Here is a 17,313-nt window from a genome sequence, read left to right on the forward strand (position 1 = left end):
ATATTTGGGAGTTTATCTAACAAAGAACGTGAAAGATCTCTATAAAGAGAACTATGAAACTCTAAGAAAAGAAATAGCTGACAATGTTAACAAATGGAAAAACATACCATGCTCATGGCTAGGAAGAATCAACATTGTTAAAATGTCAATACTACCCAAAGCAATATATAATTTTAATGGAATCCCCATTAAAGCTCCACTGTCATACTTTAAAGATCTCGAAAAAAATAATACTTCATCTTATATGGAATCTGAAAAAAACCTCGAATAGCAAAGACATTACTCAGGAACAAAAACAAAGTAGGAGGAATTATGTTACTAGACCTCAGACTATACTATAAATTGTTAGTGATCAAAACAGCATGGTACTGGCACAAAAACAGAGAGGTAGATGTATAGAACAGAATAGAGAGCAAAGAAATGAATCCAGCTACCTACCGTTTTCTAATCTCTGACAAGCCAATTAAAAATATAGAGTGGGGAAAAGATTCCCTATTTAACAAATGGTGCTGGGCTAACTGGATGGAACCTGTAGAAGACTGAAACTAGACCCACACCTTTCACCATTAACTAAGATAGACTCTCACTGGATTAAAGATTTAAATTTAAGACATGAGACTATGAAAATACTAGAAGAAAGTGTAGGGAAAACACTTGAAGAAATCAGCTTGGGCAAAAATTTTATGAGAAGGCCCCCTCGGGCAATTGAAGCAATGTCAAAAATACACTTTGAGGACCAGATCAAACTTAAAAGTTTCTGCACAGCCAAGAACACAGTAAATAAAGTGGGTAGACAGCCCTCAGAATGGGAGAAGATATTTGCTGGTTATGTCTCCGACAAAGGCTTAATAACCAGAATCCATAGACAACTCAAACGTACTAGCAAGAAAAAAACAAGTGATCCCATCTCAAGCAAGGGACTTGAATAGAAATTTCTCTAAAGAAGAGAGGCGCATGGCCTACAGATATATGAAAAAAATGCTCTCCATCCTTAATCATCAGAGAAATACAAATCACAACTACCTTGAGGTACTACCTAACCCCAGTAAGATTAGCACATATCACAAAATCCCAAAACCAGAGATGTTGGTGTGGATGTGGAGAAAAGGGAACACTTCTACACTGCTGGTGGGAATCCAAATTAATTCATTCCTTTTGGAAAAACATCTGGAGAACACTGAGAGAACTAAAAATAGATCCTCTAATTCCTTTATTAGGTATATATCCAGAAGACCAAAAATCGAATTACAACAAAGATATTTGTATCAGAATGTTTATTGCAGCCCAATTCATAATTGCTAGGTCATGAAAGAAGCCCAAATGCCCATCAATCCATGAATGGATCAATAAATTGTGGTACATGTACACCATGAAATACTATGCAGCCATAAAGAAGGATGGAGACTTTACCTCCTTCATGTTTATATGGATGAAATTGGAAAATGTTCTCTTAGCAAAGTATCTCAGGAATGGAAGAAAAAGTATCCAATGTACACAGCCCTACTTTGAAACTAATTCATAGCTTTTATAGGAATGTCATAACCTAATTATAGCCTTAGAATATGGGAAGGGGGTGGGAGGTGGAGGTGAGGGGGTGGATGAGGGAGAGAGGGATATTGGTGGGGTCACCTCTATGGTTTATCTTGCAAGTGTACAAATGAATCTTTCTAAAAGCAGAGTATGAACCTTTTAACTCAATAGCTAAGAAAATGACATGAAGGTTATGTTAACCAGTCTGATGAGAGTATTTCAAAATGTGTATGAAAACAGCACACTGTACCCCATGATTGCATTAATGTACAGAGTTATGCTATAAGAAATTAAAAAAGAGAGAGAGAGCTGAAGATGTTAACAAATGGAAAAACATACCATGTTCATGGCTGGAAAGAATCAACTTTGTTAAAATGTCCAGAGGGCTGCACTCGCAGCCTTGCCACTGGGTGAGGGGGCAGGGGAAGCAGACAGGGGCCCGGGGAAGCAGGGGTGGCCTGGCCTCAGCTCCACCTTGGTCCTGCAGGCCACTTGAGCAAGGTGCTCAAGGCCAGGTTGAGCACTGGCCAGGTTTGGTTGCGACCCCCGTCCGGAGGCCAGGCACAGGCTGCGATAGGCCCAGCGGCCCGGCCCACAGGTAGCCATGGGGGCAGGCACCAGTGCCCGGCAGGGCAGAGCTGGCTGAAGTTCTAGGCGAGCCTCTGAGTGCAGCACAGCTGCTGCGGATGATAGAGCACTGTTACAGCACGGCCAGTGTCCTGCTGCTTCAGCCGCCTCTGCAGCTCTACTGGACCTGGCTGCTCCAGTGGATCCCACTCTGGATGGCCCCCAACTCCATCACCCGCCTTGGCTCGTCATCAACATGCTCACCACGCTGGTGCTCACCTCCTACTGCCCCACGGCCACCTAGGAGGCACCATACTGGAGATACCTACTATGCGCCCTGGGACTCTTTATCTACCAGTCACTGGATGCTACTGACAGGAAACAAGCCAGAAGAACAAATTCATGTTCTCCTTTAGGGGAACTCTTTGACCATGGTTGTGACTCTCTTTCTACAGTGTTTATGGCAGTGGGAGCTTCAGTTGCTGCTGGCTTAGGAACTCACCCTGACTGGTTGTTTTTCTGCTCTTTTATCTGGAGGTTCATGTTCTATTGTGCTCACTGGCCGATTAACGTTTCAGGCATGTTGAGATTTGGAAAATTGGATGTAACTGAAATTCAAATAGCTTTAGTGATTGTCCTTGTGTTGTCTGCATTTGGAGGAGCAACAGTGTGGGACTATACAATACCCATTCTAGAAATAAAACTAAAGATCTTCCCAGTTCTCGGAGTAATAAGTAGAACAATATTTTCCTGTATGAATTATTTCCGCGTTATCCTCCATGGTGGCGTTAGCAAGAGTGGATCCCCTATAGCAGGCACCAGTGTCTTGTCACCTGGACTCCACATAGGACTAATTATTATACTGGCAATAATGATCTACAAAAAGTCTGCAACTAACGTGTTTGAAAAGCATCCTTGTCTTTATACCCTAACGTTTGGGTCTGTCTTTGCTAAAGTCTCACAAAAATTGATGATAGCTCACATGACCAAGAGTGAACTGTATCTTCAAGACACTATATTTTGGGGGCCAGGTCTGTTGTTTTTAGACCAGTACTTTAATAATTTTATAGATTAATATGCTGTTCTATGGATAGCACTGGTAATTTCTTCACTTGATATGATGATATACTTTAGTGCTTTGTGCCTGCAAATCTCAAGACACCTTCATCTAAATATCTTCAGGACATCATAACATAAAGCACCCAAACAGGATCACAATCATATTGACTGATAAGAGCCCAGGGAATAGAGGAGATGCAGTTATGGGAACCTATGAGTGAAGGAAATCCCCTTGTGCAGGAGGCTAGTATACTATCAAATAAGGTTATATTTGAATATAAAACATAAATACTCCAGCTTCCATTATGTCTATTTCAGTTATGAAGCATTATGTATCAACATTTTTGATCACAGGTATTCTCAGAGTATTACAATCTATAAATTAAAAACAGGACTAAAGAAAGAAATTTCAGTCTGGACAATAAGTGAACCCCTATAGTCCTGTGACTATAGTTCACTAGTCCTGTAGTTCTAAACAGATTATCTCTTTGTCTGAGAAATATTTACTAGGCACTTAGAGTTTTCACTGCCAAAAGATTACATAAAAATTCAGAATGTAAAGCATTTTAGCCATCTTGAGTGTACCTACTTTAACAATAATCAAAAAGTAAGCTCAAATTGGGTTATAGCTTTCTTACAAAAGCTATAAGTTAGTTTCATAGTAGGGCTGAGTACATTGGATACTTTTTCTTCCATTCTTGAGATACTTTGCTAAGAAGAATATTTTCCAGCTCCATCCATGTAAACATGAAGGAGGTAAAGTCTCCATCCTTCTTTATGGCTGCACAGTATTCCATGGTATACATATACCACAATTTATTGATCTATTCATGGATCAATGGGCATTTGGGCTTCTTCCATGACCTGGCAATTATGAATTGGGCTGCAATAAACATTCTGGTACAAATATCTTTGTTTTAGTGTGATTTTCTTATAAGGGTACATGTGAATCTTTCTAAATGTAGAATACAAATGTCTTAACACAATAACTAAGAAAATACCATGAAGGCTATGTTAACCAGTTTGATGAAAATATTTCAAATTGTATATAAAAACAGCACACTGTACCCCATGATTGTATTAATGATTTAATTTTTTAAAAAGTAAGCTCACAATACTGCCCAAGTGCTTGGCTTATAATATTGTAATTATTGAGTCAAGTGGTAAGAATTTTTTTAAATCATAATCATTTTTCAAATCTTCAGCTCCATCTGACCCTATTTTTGATTTTATACAATAGTTCCATAGACCAACTATATACCAAATGATGAAATAATCAGAAAAACAAAGGAGTAATACTGTACTACTTCTTTCTTAGGCAAGAAAAAGGCATACTGGAAAAAAAAAAGTGAAAAGATATTCCTTAAAAGGAAAAAATATACTTATGTGAATTAAGTACACAGAAAACACTCTGGAGTATTTTGCCTCTGTAACTGTTGGTAAAACTTTCCAAGTAAGAACCTTCTTAGACATTTGAATAGTGCTTACAATTTATAGCCTAACACATACTTTGGCTTAAAAGGAAAATCTCTTACAAAGTTTGAAATTTGGCCAGGAGTGGTGGGTCATGCCTGTAATCCTAGCCTTCTGGGAGGCCAAGAGGGGGATTGCCTGAGCTCAAGGGTTTAAGACCAGCCTGACCCAGAGAGAGACCTCATCTCTAAAAATAGCTGGACATGTGGTGAGCACCTATAGTCCCAGCTACTTAGGAGGCTGAGGCATGAGGATCACTTGAGCACAAGAGTTTGAGGTTGCTGTGAGCTATGATGCCACAACACTCTACCAAAGGCAACTCTGTCTCAAATAAATAAATAAACAAAGTTCGAAATTTTAGAAAGTAAACTGTCCTTTTAATGTCAAATATTTGTTAATGGTAGAGGACTAATTTCTTTCTGTACAAGTTATCACAGAATAAGAGAATCTACATGGACTTGTTTTTTAAAATTTGGACTACCTTAAAACTAAGATAAGCATGGGTTATAGAGACAAAAATTAAAATTTAAAACATGGAAAAGCAGGAGAAGTTTACTCCTCTTCTCCTAAGGGTCATGTGTTTTGAATGATTCATGGAAAACAATTTCAGCAAAAAATACGAAGTTTAACTGACTCATCTCAAATATATGCTGAAACAAGTTAATATTTATTATCAAGTGTTTGTTATTCTATGTAAAAAATAAGCATTTTAAAAGACATAAAAATTAACTGTTTGGGTTTGAAAATAATGTAAAATTGAACCTCAATTTCAAAAATCAGTATTACCAAATATTAAAATTGAAAAAAAAACAAAATAAATAAATAAAATAAAATAAAATAAAATGTCCATACTACCCAAAGCAATCTACAGAGTTAATGAAATCCCTATTAAAGCACCATTGTCATACTTTAAAGAACTTGAAAAAATAGTACTTCGTTTTATATGAAATAAGAAAAAAACTTAAATAGCAAATACCTTACTCAGAAATAAGAACAAATCAGGAGGAAACATATTACCAGACTTCAGGCTATACTATAAATCTATAGTGATCAAAACAGCATGGTACCGGCACCAAAAAAGAGTGGTAGATTTATAGAACAGAATAGAGAACCAAGAGATGAACCCAGCTACTTATTGCCATTTGATCTTTGATAAGCCTATCAAAAATGTTCAGTGGGGGAAAGACTCCCTATTTAACAAATGGTCCTGAGTGAACTGGCTGGAGACCTGTAGAAGACTGAAACTGGACCCCCACCTTTCACCATTAACAAAAATTGACTCTCACTGGATAAAAGATTTAAACCTAAGACATGAAACTTTAAAAATACTAGAAGAGAATGCAGGGAAAACACTTGAAGAAATTGGCCTGGGAGAATATTTTATGAGGAGGACCCCCGGGCAATTGAAGCAACACCAAAAATACATTACGGGGATCTGATCAAACTAAAAAGTTTTTGCACAGCCAAGGGCACAGTAAGTAAAGCAAACAGACAACCTGCAGCATGGGAGAAGATTTTTGCAGGTTATTCTTCCAACAAAGGTCTTATAACTAGAATCTACAGAGAACTCAAACTAATCAATAAGAAAAGAATAAATAACTCCATTTCTATGTGGGCAAAAGATTTGAACAGAAACTTCTCTGATGAAGACAGGCACATGGCCTACAAAAACATGAAAAAATGCTCATTATCCTTAATCATCAGAGAAATGCAAATCAAAACCACTTTGAGATATCATCTAACTCCAGTAAGATTAGCCCACATCACAAAATCCCAAAACTACAGATGTTGGCATGGATACAGAGAAAAGGGAATGCTTCTACACTGCTGGTGGGAATGCAAGCTAATACAACCTTTTTGGAAGGAAGTTTGGAGAACACTCAAGGAACAAAAAGTGGACATACCATTCGATCCTGCAATTCCTCTACTAGGTCTGTACCCACATGATCAAAATTATTTTACAACAAAGACATTTGCACCAATATGTTTACTGCAGCCCAATTCATAATAGCTAAGACACAGAAACAGCCCAAGTGTCCATTGACCCATGAATGGATTAACAAATTGTGGTATATGTATGCCATGGGATACTATGCAGCCATTAAAAAAGATGGAGACTTCACATCTTTTATGCTTACCTGGATGGAGCTGAAACATATTCCTCTTAGTAAAGTGTTTCAAGAATGCAAAAAAAGTATCCAATGTATGCAATGCTACTATGAAATCAATATATAATCACTTACACACTCATATGAATGGCCAAACATAACAGTAATAGTCCAGAAGATGGAAGGGAAGAGAAGAGAGAGGGGAGGGGGAATTTGGGAGAAAGGTGGGTATTTGGGGGGACCTGATCTAATGTGCATGATGCAATGGTACACGTCAAAACTATTAAAAAATGAGTATAATTGTGATAGATGTGTTACTTAGTTCAGTGTAAGAATTTCACATTGTATATTGAAGCAGTACCCTAAACCCCATAAATGCATCAATGCACAAAGTTATGATTAAATAAAAAATAATTTAAATAAATAAAGTTATCTAAAATAAGCATAAATAACCATAAAATGATGCCTTGGAATCATGAAAATGCCTTGGAATCTCAGAAAAATCCCACAACATAGGAAACATCAGATTATTCTGAATGCCCTCAGTTTCATTGGTATTGAATATTCTATAAGTGACTGCCACAAAAAGCCATCCAAATAGTGAATTCTGTAGTGTCACCATTTTATATCTCAGAGGACTTGGACTCTTTAAACATTGGTGATAGGGATATATGAATCTTAAAGGAGACAAACTTAGTAAGTCAGCAAGTCTTTAAATCTAGTTATTTCAGGAGAGCTAATAAATAATTTAAAAATAAAATTATCTGCCAGATGGACAAACAGATAAGCATTTCATATAACTATTGACATTAATGTTCATGAATTATATGCTGTAGACTTGCAAGAGGAATCATAAGAGTGCCTTTAAGAGTTTGAGGAGTTTCAAATGTACTCAATACTATTACGAAACCAATTTATAATCACTCACACTTTCACATGAAAGATAAATCACAACTATAGTCCAGGATGAAGGAAGGAAGAGGAGGAAGGATATGGGAGGAGGGGGGGAGGTTTGATGGGGAGACAGTAAATGGTGGGACCACACCTATGTTGCATAGTGCAAAGGTACATGTCAAATTTATTAAGCATAGAGTATAAATGTCTTAACACAATAATTAAGGAAATGAGGTGATGGCTATATTAACTAGTTTGATGTAAGCATTCCAAATTGTGTTTAAAATCAGCACACTGTACCCCATAAATGCATTAATGTATATGTGATATATGTGTTTATGACTTAATAAAAAATAAATTTTAAAAAAAGAGGAGAATAATTTGATGCAACAAGAAGCATCAACTTCATAGGTATTTCCAAGAGTGGAAAATTGTAGACACTTTAAAGAGCCTAAAAATTCTTATTTTGATAGTTTGTAGCCAGTTATGGGTGAAAGAGACAGTATATCTGAATTCAACCAAGCCTAGAATAATGGACCCTCAAGCACTCTCTGCCCCAGACTGTATCCTCAGAGGATATCCCTCTCAAGATCACAATTTTCTGTCTCCCTAAAGCAGAAAAATTCTACACTCACTTCCTGTACCAAGATACCTTTCTGGTGTCACAATGAGCCTCATAAATGGGGAACTGAGAGACTGTATAAAATCTGCTCTCTGCGGAACATCTACTGAGTCTGAAAATTTCAATGACCCTTAAAATATTACTTAATGCTCCACATAAACTCAATAGAAAGGTGGAATTTCTAAAAAGTTTCATTTTCTATTACAGTGAAGGAACTCAGGAGGCATGTGTAAACTTGGTTATGCAAAAGCTGAGCTACCAAGTGCAACATTTGACCTCCAAACTAAGACATTAGGTGCATGTAAGATTTTTCATAAGAAAAGCCTCAGATTGTCAGGTATTAGATTCTTATAAGAAGTGCACAGCTTAGAGACCCCTCACATGTGCAGTTTGCAGTAGGGTTCATGCTCCTTTGAGAATCTCTGAGTTTGCAGTAGGGTTCATGCTCCTTTGAGAATCTCTGAAAGCAGTAACAACAGGCTATTTTATTGACACCCCCCACCCCATCCATCAGGAGGTGGAGCTCTGGCAGTGATGCAAGCAATGGGGAGTGGCTGTAAATACAGATGAAGCTTCAGGTGCTCACCTGCTCACCTCCTGCTGTGCAGTCTGGGCTAATAACAGGCTATCTACCAGTATCAATTCATGGCCACAGAGTTGGGGACCACAGTGTTAGGGTTTCACTTACGTATTGTTGCAGAATAACAACCCTAAAATCAAATGTTTTAATATAATGCCTCTGTTAGCAGATGTGATTGCATGGTGGGGACTTTTTCTGAGCTTTCCTGGTCTCCTTATTTGTCTGTACTCAGCTATCAGTCGGTTAGGGGTTGAAGAGGCTAATGTAACTTCATTTGGGAATGAAGAGGTTAATGTAACTTCATCTTGGAACTCATTCCCCAACCCGCCCTCCTAGGCAAGGTCGCCCAGGTGGAATCAGTCTACCAGGAGACCCTCCCTCCCCCACATTTCTGGGCAGCCAGTCTGAAGCGGACCAGCTTCCCCTCCCTTCGCTCTCATCTGCAAGATCAGTCAGCCTAAAGGAGCCGGTCTATCAGAAACAAACAAGCAGCCGGGCTCTAAAAAAGTCCCTAATCAAAAACAGCTTAGCCAATAGCAACACCGCCCGACAAAACACCTGATGTAATTCCTCTGTGCGCTTTAAAAACCTCCACTCCCTTCACTTCGGGGTCACCCTTCGCTCAGCAATTCTGCAGAGTAGAGTGACCCAGGCATATGCTTGTAAATAAATAAAGCACCTCTTTGTTTGCATGTGTGTGGTGGTCTCTCAGCAGCGATAAGGTCCCAACAGGGTCTGCTATTTGCTGGGGTTCCTCATATATTGAGGACATTGTTGGCTGTTGGCTGATCTAGGATGGCCTTGTCTGGGATAAGTGGCTTCTTTTCTATATGTCGTCTCTGTCTACACCAGTCCTGCCTGCATTTGTTCACATGGCTGAGGCAGGGTTCCAAAAAATAGCAGCAGAAATGCACTGAGGCGCCTCAGGCATACTGTCAATACTAACATGTTCTTTTGGTCAAAGCAAATTAAAATTAAATCCAGTTCAAGCCTAAAGGATGACTCTTCCCTCAGTAGCTAGATGTTCTTAGAGAAGACAGTGAAGGTGCGTGAGTGCAGATGTTTATTTGAGCAGCTGTGGAATTTTTATCTCAGGAAGTCCAGTCTCCTCCCACCATCTACATATTCCTCTCTTTCCTTATTCTAACTCAGCATTCCTAAGCTAAGAAGAAACAAACCTTTTTCCCTTCGGATACCACATAGATCAGGGACCTCACACCTAACTCATTGATTAGCAGACCTAGAGAACTATTGTTACACTGATGTTATTTTTAGCATCATTATGGACATGCTATGTTTCTTTTTAGATATAGTGTAACATATTCAAAAGACTTTACATCCTGGTATTGTTATTTTCTATTAGAGTTTTTATTGGAGGAGGTACCATTTGAAATGCACATAGACAACAATGATACAGGAATATGAAAATTAAATATAACTTTATAATATGCTAATGCCAGCAAAATTTGCCTGCAAGTGATATAAATGTATCTCTTAGAATACCAAATGTTTTATAAATGGAAAGTAAATCACAGCTGTTAACCTATGTTATAAATATGAAATTTCTCATTTTTTGCAAAACCATCATGAAGTCAGGCAATGTGGTATCTGCAGTTTTCTATCAAGAGAACACAATTCACTCCCTTTGAAGAAGGAAATAACACTTTTCTGGTGAAAGAAAGGGCTGTGTGCCCATTACAAGCCAATGTTTTAGAGACTCAAGGGATTTAGTCAAACGAAATCCTCGGTTTAGACTTTGGAGAAAACTTCAACTCACGATTGCAATAAACTGTTACAAGGTTAGACCTCAGGGAGGCAGGAAGTCCATAGAGAAGGACTAACAAAGACTGAATTCACACATTTAATATGGTGTCTTGAGAATGGAGATATAGGGAAAAACATTTTGTTCACCGGAGCAATGGCCCACAGGGAAATGACGTGGTCAGGGTTGTAATAACAAGAAGGAAATGTGCCTAATCAGCAGGTTTTCAAAGCTGTAAATATCCCTCTGCTGTTGTCCCTCAGCATAGTCTTGGGCTGAACAGAAGCCCCAAATATGGCTACAGTACTAAGTTTTACCTTCTCCTACTGATTTTTGTGGGGACACAGCTTCAGTCTCCATCATCCACCATCCAGGGAGCAATTCTCACCCATGGAGATCTTACTTTCAGAAAATCAATCATGGTGAGTCCAAGAGCTGAGTAGGTACCACAGGAAAGGGTCAGGGAGAATAGAAGCTGTGAACATGTATGTGAGGTCACCTGAGAGCCAATCTAACCTGCCTAGAGCAGACAGATTGTGTTGTTTGTTGGCTTGCTTGATTAATGGATTGAGTCATGTTTCTATTTATAACACTAAAAGAGAAGTGAATGTTGAATTCACCACATGCACGTAATTGTTTACAATTAAGTAATGTTAATGGAAGCCCAACTAGTGGGGGAAATGGGCGTTTTGAAGTGGTCCCAGTAAAACTTGAGCATTAGTCCAAGGATCTTGGCAATTAAGTAGAGAAGAGAAGCAGAGGATTAGCTGTAGAGGTATATAAACTGAAGTCAGGCCATTTATCTTTTTATTTTTAAGAAAGGACATATTTGAGTAGGTTTCCGTATCAAAGAGGAAGATCCAGACCAATGTACTGTTTCCAAATACTACCTGACAACCACAGTTGATGGGCACACATTTGTAGCAGCTTCTCTTATGTTAGCTATTCAAATGACATTAAAGATTTACTTAAAGGTGAAAAGTAATAAACCACTGAGTATACTCTGCCTTTGTTTCCTTATCTGTGAGGCTAAATGTATATGTGTTTGTAGACATTTACCGCTCTATTGCAAACTGTGCATGTCTTTGCTTTTTTAACACACTTTAGAGTGTTGTTACTCCTGTTTTAGATTTGCATTTTTAAAATCTAAGAACTGGAGTTCTCAACAATTTTGGCATTTATCATTTAATTATTTTATGTAAGTGTCAATGTATTTAAGAGAAATGTGTGAAATTTAACAATTTTAGACGCCAAGTGCGTCTATCCATATAATTGTGTTCCCCACAAGTGAAGTACAATGGCCACACTCTGGTTCAGATTCTGGGCTTATCTAACATGAAAAGTCCTGGATCATACTCTATGCAATACTGCACACACCATGATTTTTCTATCCTTTTGCACTGAATAAAATTCTGCATATGATTTATCCCAAAAAGTTATGAAATAAAATGAATAAAGCCATGTGAAATATAGTGATTTCAAAATAAAAAAGTGAAACAAGGTGTAAAATAAGAATTTAATGATGTTAATATAGATGAAGTATTCAATTGCCAAAACCTCAGACACCTCATGGTGACTATAGTTACTGATGATACACACATATTGTAATCTCAAAAAAGGCTAAGGGAGTGGGTGTTGCACGTTTCCACCACAGAAATGATGGCTGTGTGAAATAACAAGAGGTTAATTAGCTGGATTTAGCCATGCCAGTATTGATACATACTTTAAAGCATTATGCTGTATATTCATAATTTGTATAATTTCCTTCTCAACTTAAATTTTTTAGGTATTTTCTTTTTTATTTTCCTTTTTTCCTTTTTGTTTGTTTCAGGTTCATTGAGGGTACAAAGAATCAGGTTACACAGATTGCTTTTGTGAGGTAAAATCTCTCTTATAATTGTGTCCAGCCCCCAAGAGAGGTATCATACACCTTAACACTCCCACCCCCCCCTTCCTTCTCCCTCATTCCTGCACCACCCACCTTGAATTGATTTGAGTTTTTCTCTTATGAGGGTATGTATTAGATCCTCTACTGGCTTTATATTAGATGTGAGTACATTGGATTCTTGCTTCTCCATTCTTGCCATACAAATTAACTTCTTGATTGTAAAGTATAAATGATAGCATTTCTGACATGTTAGTCATGCACACTGTATCGTGTTCTCTTTCTCTTTCTTTTGGTAGTCACAACAATCAGATGGAACCAAAAATGATACATGCATTTCAGAATTTCTTCTTCTGGGATTTTCAGAACAACACAAATTACAGCCAGTCCTCTTTGGGCTGTTCCTGTCCATGTACCTGATCACTGTGCTCGGGAACTTGCTCATCATCCTGGCCACAATCTCAGACTCCCATCTGCACACCCCCATGTACTTCTTCCTCTCCAATCTGTCCTTTTCTGACATCTGTTTTGTCTCTACCACTGTCCCAAAGATGCTGGTGAACATCCAGACACAGAGCAAAGTCATACCCTATGCAGGCTGCATCATCCAGATGCACTTTTTCTTATTCTTTGTAGGATTAGAAAACTTCCTCCTGACCATTATGGCCTATGACCGGTTCGTGGCCATCTGTCAACCCCTGCACTACACAGTTATCATGAACTCTAGGCTCTGTGCACTGCTGGTTTTGGCATCCTGGATCATAAGTGCCCTGAATGCCTTGTTACAAAGCTTAATGGTGTCGCAGCTGACCTTCTGTACAGAGTTGGAAATCCCCCACATTTTTTGTGAACTTAATCAAATAATCCGTCTTGCCTATTCTGATACCTTTCTTAATGACATGGTGATGTATTTGGCAGTTATGCTTCTGGGTGGGGGATGCCTTACTGGGATCCTTTACTCTTACTCTAAGATAGTTTCCTCCATACGTGCAATCTCATCTGCTCAGGGGAAGTATAAAGCATTTTCCACCTGCGCATCTCACCTCTCAGTTGTCTCCTTGTTTTATGGTACATGCCTAGGGGTGTACCTCAGTTCTGCTGCCACCCACAACTCACACTCCAGTACAGCAGCCTCAGTGATGTACACAGTGGTCACCCCCATGCTGAACCCCTTCATCTACAGTCTGAGGAATAAAGACATAAAGAAGGCTCTGAAAAGATTCTTTGAGGGAAGCAATAAATGTTCATTTTTCAAAGAAGTGCCTGTGATTTAAAAGCTCAGAGCCTTAGACCCAGAAATTGAGATTCAGTAATCACATTGTTCAAGTAGAATTTGATTTTTACATTTATTTCCTGGAATTTCAATTTCTTTGATCTCAACTGTTCTGGAATTTATGCTATTCCCTTCAGAAAACTTTCTGCTGCCTCACTCCTGATAATTTTTTTGTTTGTTTCTCATTTTCTACTTTTCACAGTAACTCCCAAATTAATGTCAGAAGCAAGTTGCAGATTCCTATTTGTCTCATAAGGTGATTTCATTAGTTACACAAAAGCTACTACATTGGACAGCTATAAAGGCATTAATTTGCTTTTATGGTAGCGGAATAACTGAGAGCACAGTTTTTCATTTTTGAGTCTGTCATTTCTTTCTCTATCACTATCTTAGCTGCTCTTCCTGATAATGTAAACTTTAACATACTAGCGTGTTTTATAGCTAGTCCTGGCATCTTATTCTCTTCAGTAGGAACCTCTCCTATATTTAGTTTAGTATCCACAATGCCCTATATATTTTCTGGTACAGAGTAGGAAGGTAAAAATTGCTTATCAAATACATCTTCTACATGTAGTCTACACATACTCATATAAATCCATTGACTTTATGTGGCATTAAAGTCATGGATGACCTTAAATATGATGGAGTATAGTTGTGATTTATCATCTTTCATATGTAAGTGTGAGTAAAATGGAAGAAGCCCAAGTGCCCATCGATCCACAAATGGATCAATAAACTGTGGTATATGTACACCATGGAATACTATGCAGTCTTAAAGAAAGATGGAGACTTTACCTCCTTCATGTTTACATGGATGGAACTGGAAAATGTTCTTCTTAGCAAAGTATCACAAGAATGGAAGAAAAAGTATCCAATGTACACAGCCCTATTATGAAACTAATTTATAGTTCTCAAATGAAAGCTACAACCTAATTCTAGCCCAAGAATATGGGCTAGAAGGTGGGGGTAAGGAGGGGAGAAGGGTGGATGGGTGGTGGGAGGGTGACTGGAAAGATCACCTATATGGTCTGTCTAACAAGGGTACAAGTGAACTTTTCTAGAACTAGAGTATAAATGTTTTAACACAATAACTAAGTAAATGACACAAAGTCTATGTTAACCAGTTTGATGAAAATATTTCAAATCGTATATGAAAACACTACACTGTACCCCATGTTTGCATTAATGTATACAGCTATCATTTAATAAAAAAAAAAGTGTGAGTAATGTTTCATAATAGTACTGAGTACATTGGATACTTTTGGAGGGGGATGAGAGGGGAGGAGGGAGGTTTGATGAAGGGAGGGCAAATGGCAGGACCACACCTATGGTGCATATTGCAAGGGTACATGTCTAGTCTACTAAGTATAGAGTATAAATATCTTAACACAACAATTAAGTAAATGTGGTGAAGGATATATTAACTAGTTCAATATAAGCATTCCAAATTGTATATAAAATCAGCACATGTACCCCATAAATGCATTAATGTACACATGGTCTATGGGTTTATGACTTAATAATAAAAATAGTAAAAAATATGATGGAGTAAATTTTTTAATTATACATTTAATTACTATAAAAATTTTATGTACATTTATTCATCTTATTCATCAAAGTATAGAAGCCTGGTGTCTATGTGTAACAAGAGTGAAGCACTTGCTATCATGGTCTCTATGTTTTCATTGTAGCATCTTGCTGCTTCTGCATAGGCTAAAAGCCTATATGTCTTTGCCTCTGCCATTTCTGAGGGTGAGCATGTACAAATCATGCCTGGCACAATTCAGGAGAAACTGAAGCAGAACTCCATTTGGCCTAGCACCAAGGAGGTAAAATTCCTGTGCTCAGGCCAGAAGGCTAGGGTGTGTAAGCACATCACTGGCATGTCTCCAGGACCTCCAAATTGTGGTTTTGCAAGATTAAGTTACTGCTTCCAGATGGCCTGAGGATGCAAAGAGCAGGCAAACAATCGGCCTTTTCCCCCATAGCAGTTTCCATATCTATCAAGAAGTGGGCTAGGGAGCTAACAGTCTGCTTTGTCATGGCTACTATTTTAAGTATAATAGATACTTAGAAGAATGTGTCTCACTTGAAAAGTTGATCTGTTTTTTATACTATGTTAGTGAGGTAATGGTACGAATATTCATTGACAGCATGTACATGCAGCACAGGCTATTTAAGCTGGGAGAAATAAAGATTTTTGCTATTTGCCATAAAGAGTGGTAGCCACCTTTATTTTATACAATTTCAATGCAAATCTACACCTTGCATCACCGACCACTCACAAAAAACCTCACGCAATACTTCTACTTAAAATTTTCCAGTGCTACTTACAAATATGACTGTGTCCTAACGCATCCCTCTCCTTTTAACAAATTTTATCTGAAAGATTAAAGTGTAAATAAATGAAAATATGTGTATTGGCTCTATCATCAGCTCTCTTTTATTTCTGAACTCTCTTCAGTATTCATGATCAAAAGATGACTCACATAAGAGCTTGAATGTCTGCCCAATATTGGCTTTGGATACAGAACTTGTGAGCCAGGCATGATATCTCACACCTGTAATCCTAGCACTCTGGGAGGCTGAAGAAGGCAGATTGCTTGAGTTCAGGAGTTTGAGAACCGCCTAAGTAAGAGCAAGACCCCATCTCTACCAAAAAAAAATAGAAAAATTAGCCAGGTGTGGTGGTGTGCACCTATAATCCTACTTACTTGGGAGGCTAAGGTGGAAAGATTGCTTGAGCCCAGGAGTCTGAGGTTGCTGTGAACTATGATGATGTCACTGCACTCTACACAGGCAACAGAGTAAACCTCTGTCTCAAAACAACAACAGGAAAAAAATCTTTGTGACTCAGTGTTGCAATTCACTCTGTAAAAAACATAAACTTCCAACTTCTTTTGCTTATGTAAAAGAGAATCTCCAAAGTAGTTTCATTTTAATATAGTTATCTAGAATAGCATAAATAACAAGATAATCATGAATGCTGCATTGAAGTATCAGAAAAAATGTCAAAAATACAAGGCACTGGATCACTCTCAATGCCCTCAGTTCTGTTCCTATTGATTATTGTGTATCATAAGCTATTGCTACATAACAAGGCTTCCTGATAGTAAATGGCTTAATGTCATGCTTTTTTGTTAATCACATGGGAGATTATGTTTGACAAGTTCTAAATTTGGGGATTAATATTTATGAATTTTGAAGTGGACAAAAATCTTAAGTCCATAGACGTATCCATATCTAATTATAGTTCTTGCATTTGGGACAGAAAGGACAGTTTGGGAGAGAATGACAAGAGAATTGTGATCTCACAATGCCTCTTACAGCTTCTTCTCAATGACTGAACACCTTGTGACTGCTCATATTCTGTTAACCAAAGTATGTCACATGTCCAAACCCAAATTCAAATAATACAGGCATATGTACCCTCGAATGACATATCATCAAGACCCATAGCCAAAGGATAGAGAGGTACAATCTCCCTAAAGACAACATGGGTGTTAATAAATAACTAAAAATGGCTACTTGACTATGAACTTCTTGCAGGCTAGAACCCA

General features: G+C 38.0%; 1 protein-coding gene and 1 pseudogene across 2 annotated transcripts in view; both read left to right on the forward strand.

Annotated features, from left to right (window-relative positions):
• Positions 1-3,328, forward strand: part of LOC105887679 — a 7,761-nt pseudogene extending 4,433 nt beyond the window's left edge. Inside the window, exon 2 of the transcript XR_001161559.1 lies at positions 2,133-3,328. The product of XR_001161559.1 is annotated as a cholinephosphotransferase 1 pseudogene (transcript). The remainder of the gene's footprint in view (positions 1-2,132) is intronic.
• Positions 3,329-12,784: 9,456 nt separating this feature from the next.
• Positions 12,785-13,754, forward strand: LOC105887680 (olfactory receptor 7A10-like). The gene has a single exon (XM_012809381.2). The coding sequence runs from the start codon at positions 12,891-12,893 to the stop codon at positions 13,752-13,754; it is 864 nt and encodes a 287-aa protein (XP_012664835.1). The 5' UTR covers positions 12,785-12,890.
• The last annotated feature ends 3,559 nt before the right edge of the window (positions 13,755-17,313 follow it).

The sequence above is a fragment of the Otolemur garnettii genome, unplaced genomic scaffold, assembly GCF_000181295.1.
Source record: "Otolemur garnettii isolate 467f Iridium unplaced genomic scaffold, OtoGar3 scaffold00105, whole genome shotgun sequence".
Lineage (NCBI taxonomy): Eukaryota > Metazoa > Chordata > Mammalia > Primates > Galagidae > Otolemur > Otolemur garnettii.

What these genes read in the sequence shown, in the direction of transcription:
- LOC105887680 (XM_012809381.2), top strand. Translation starts at nt 12,891, where the DNA reads ATGTACCTGATCACTGTGCTCGGGAACTTGCTCATCATCCTGGCCACA.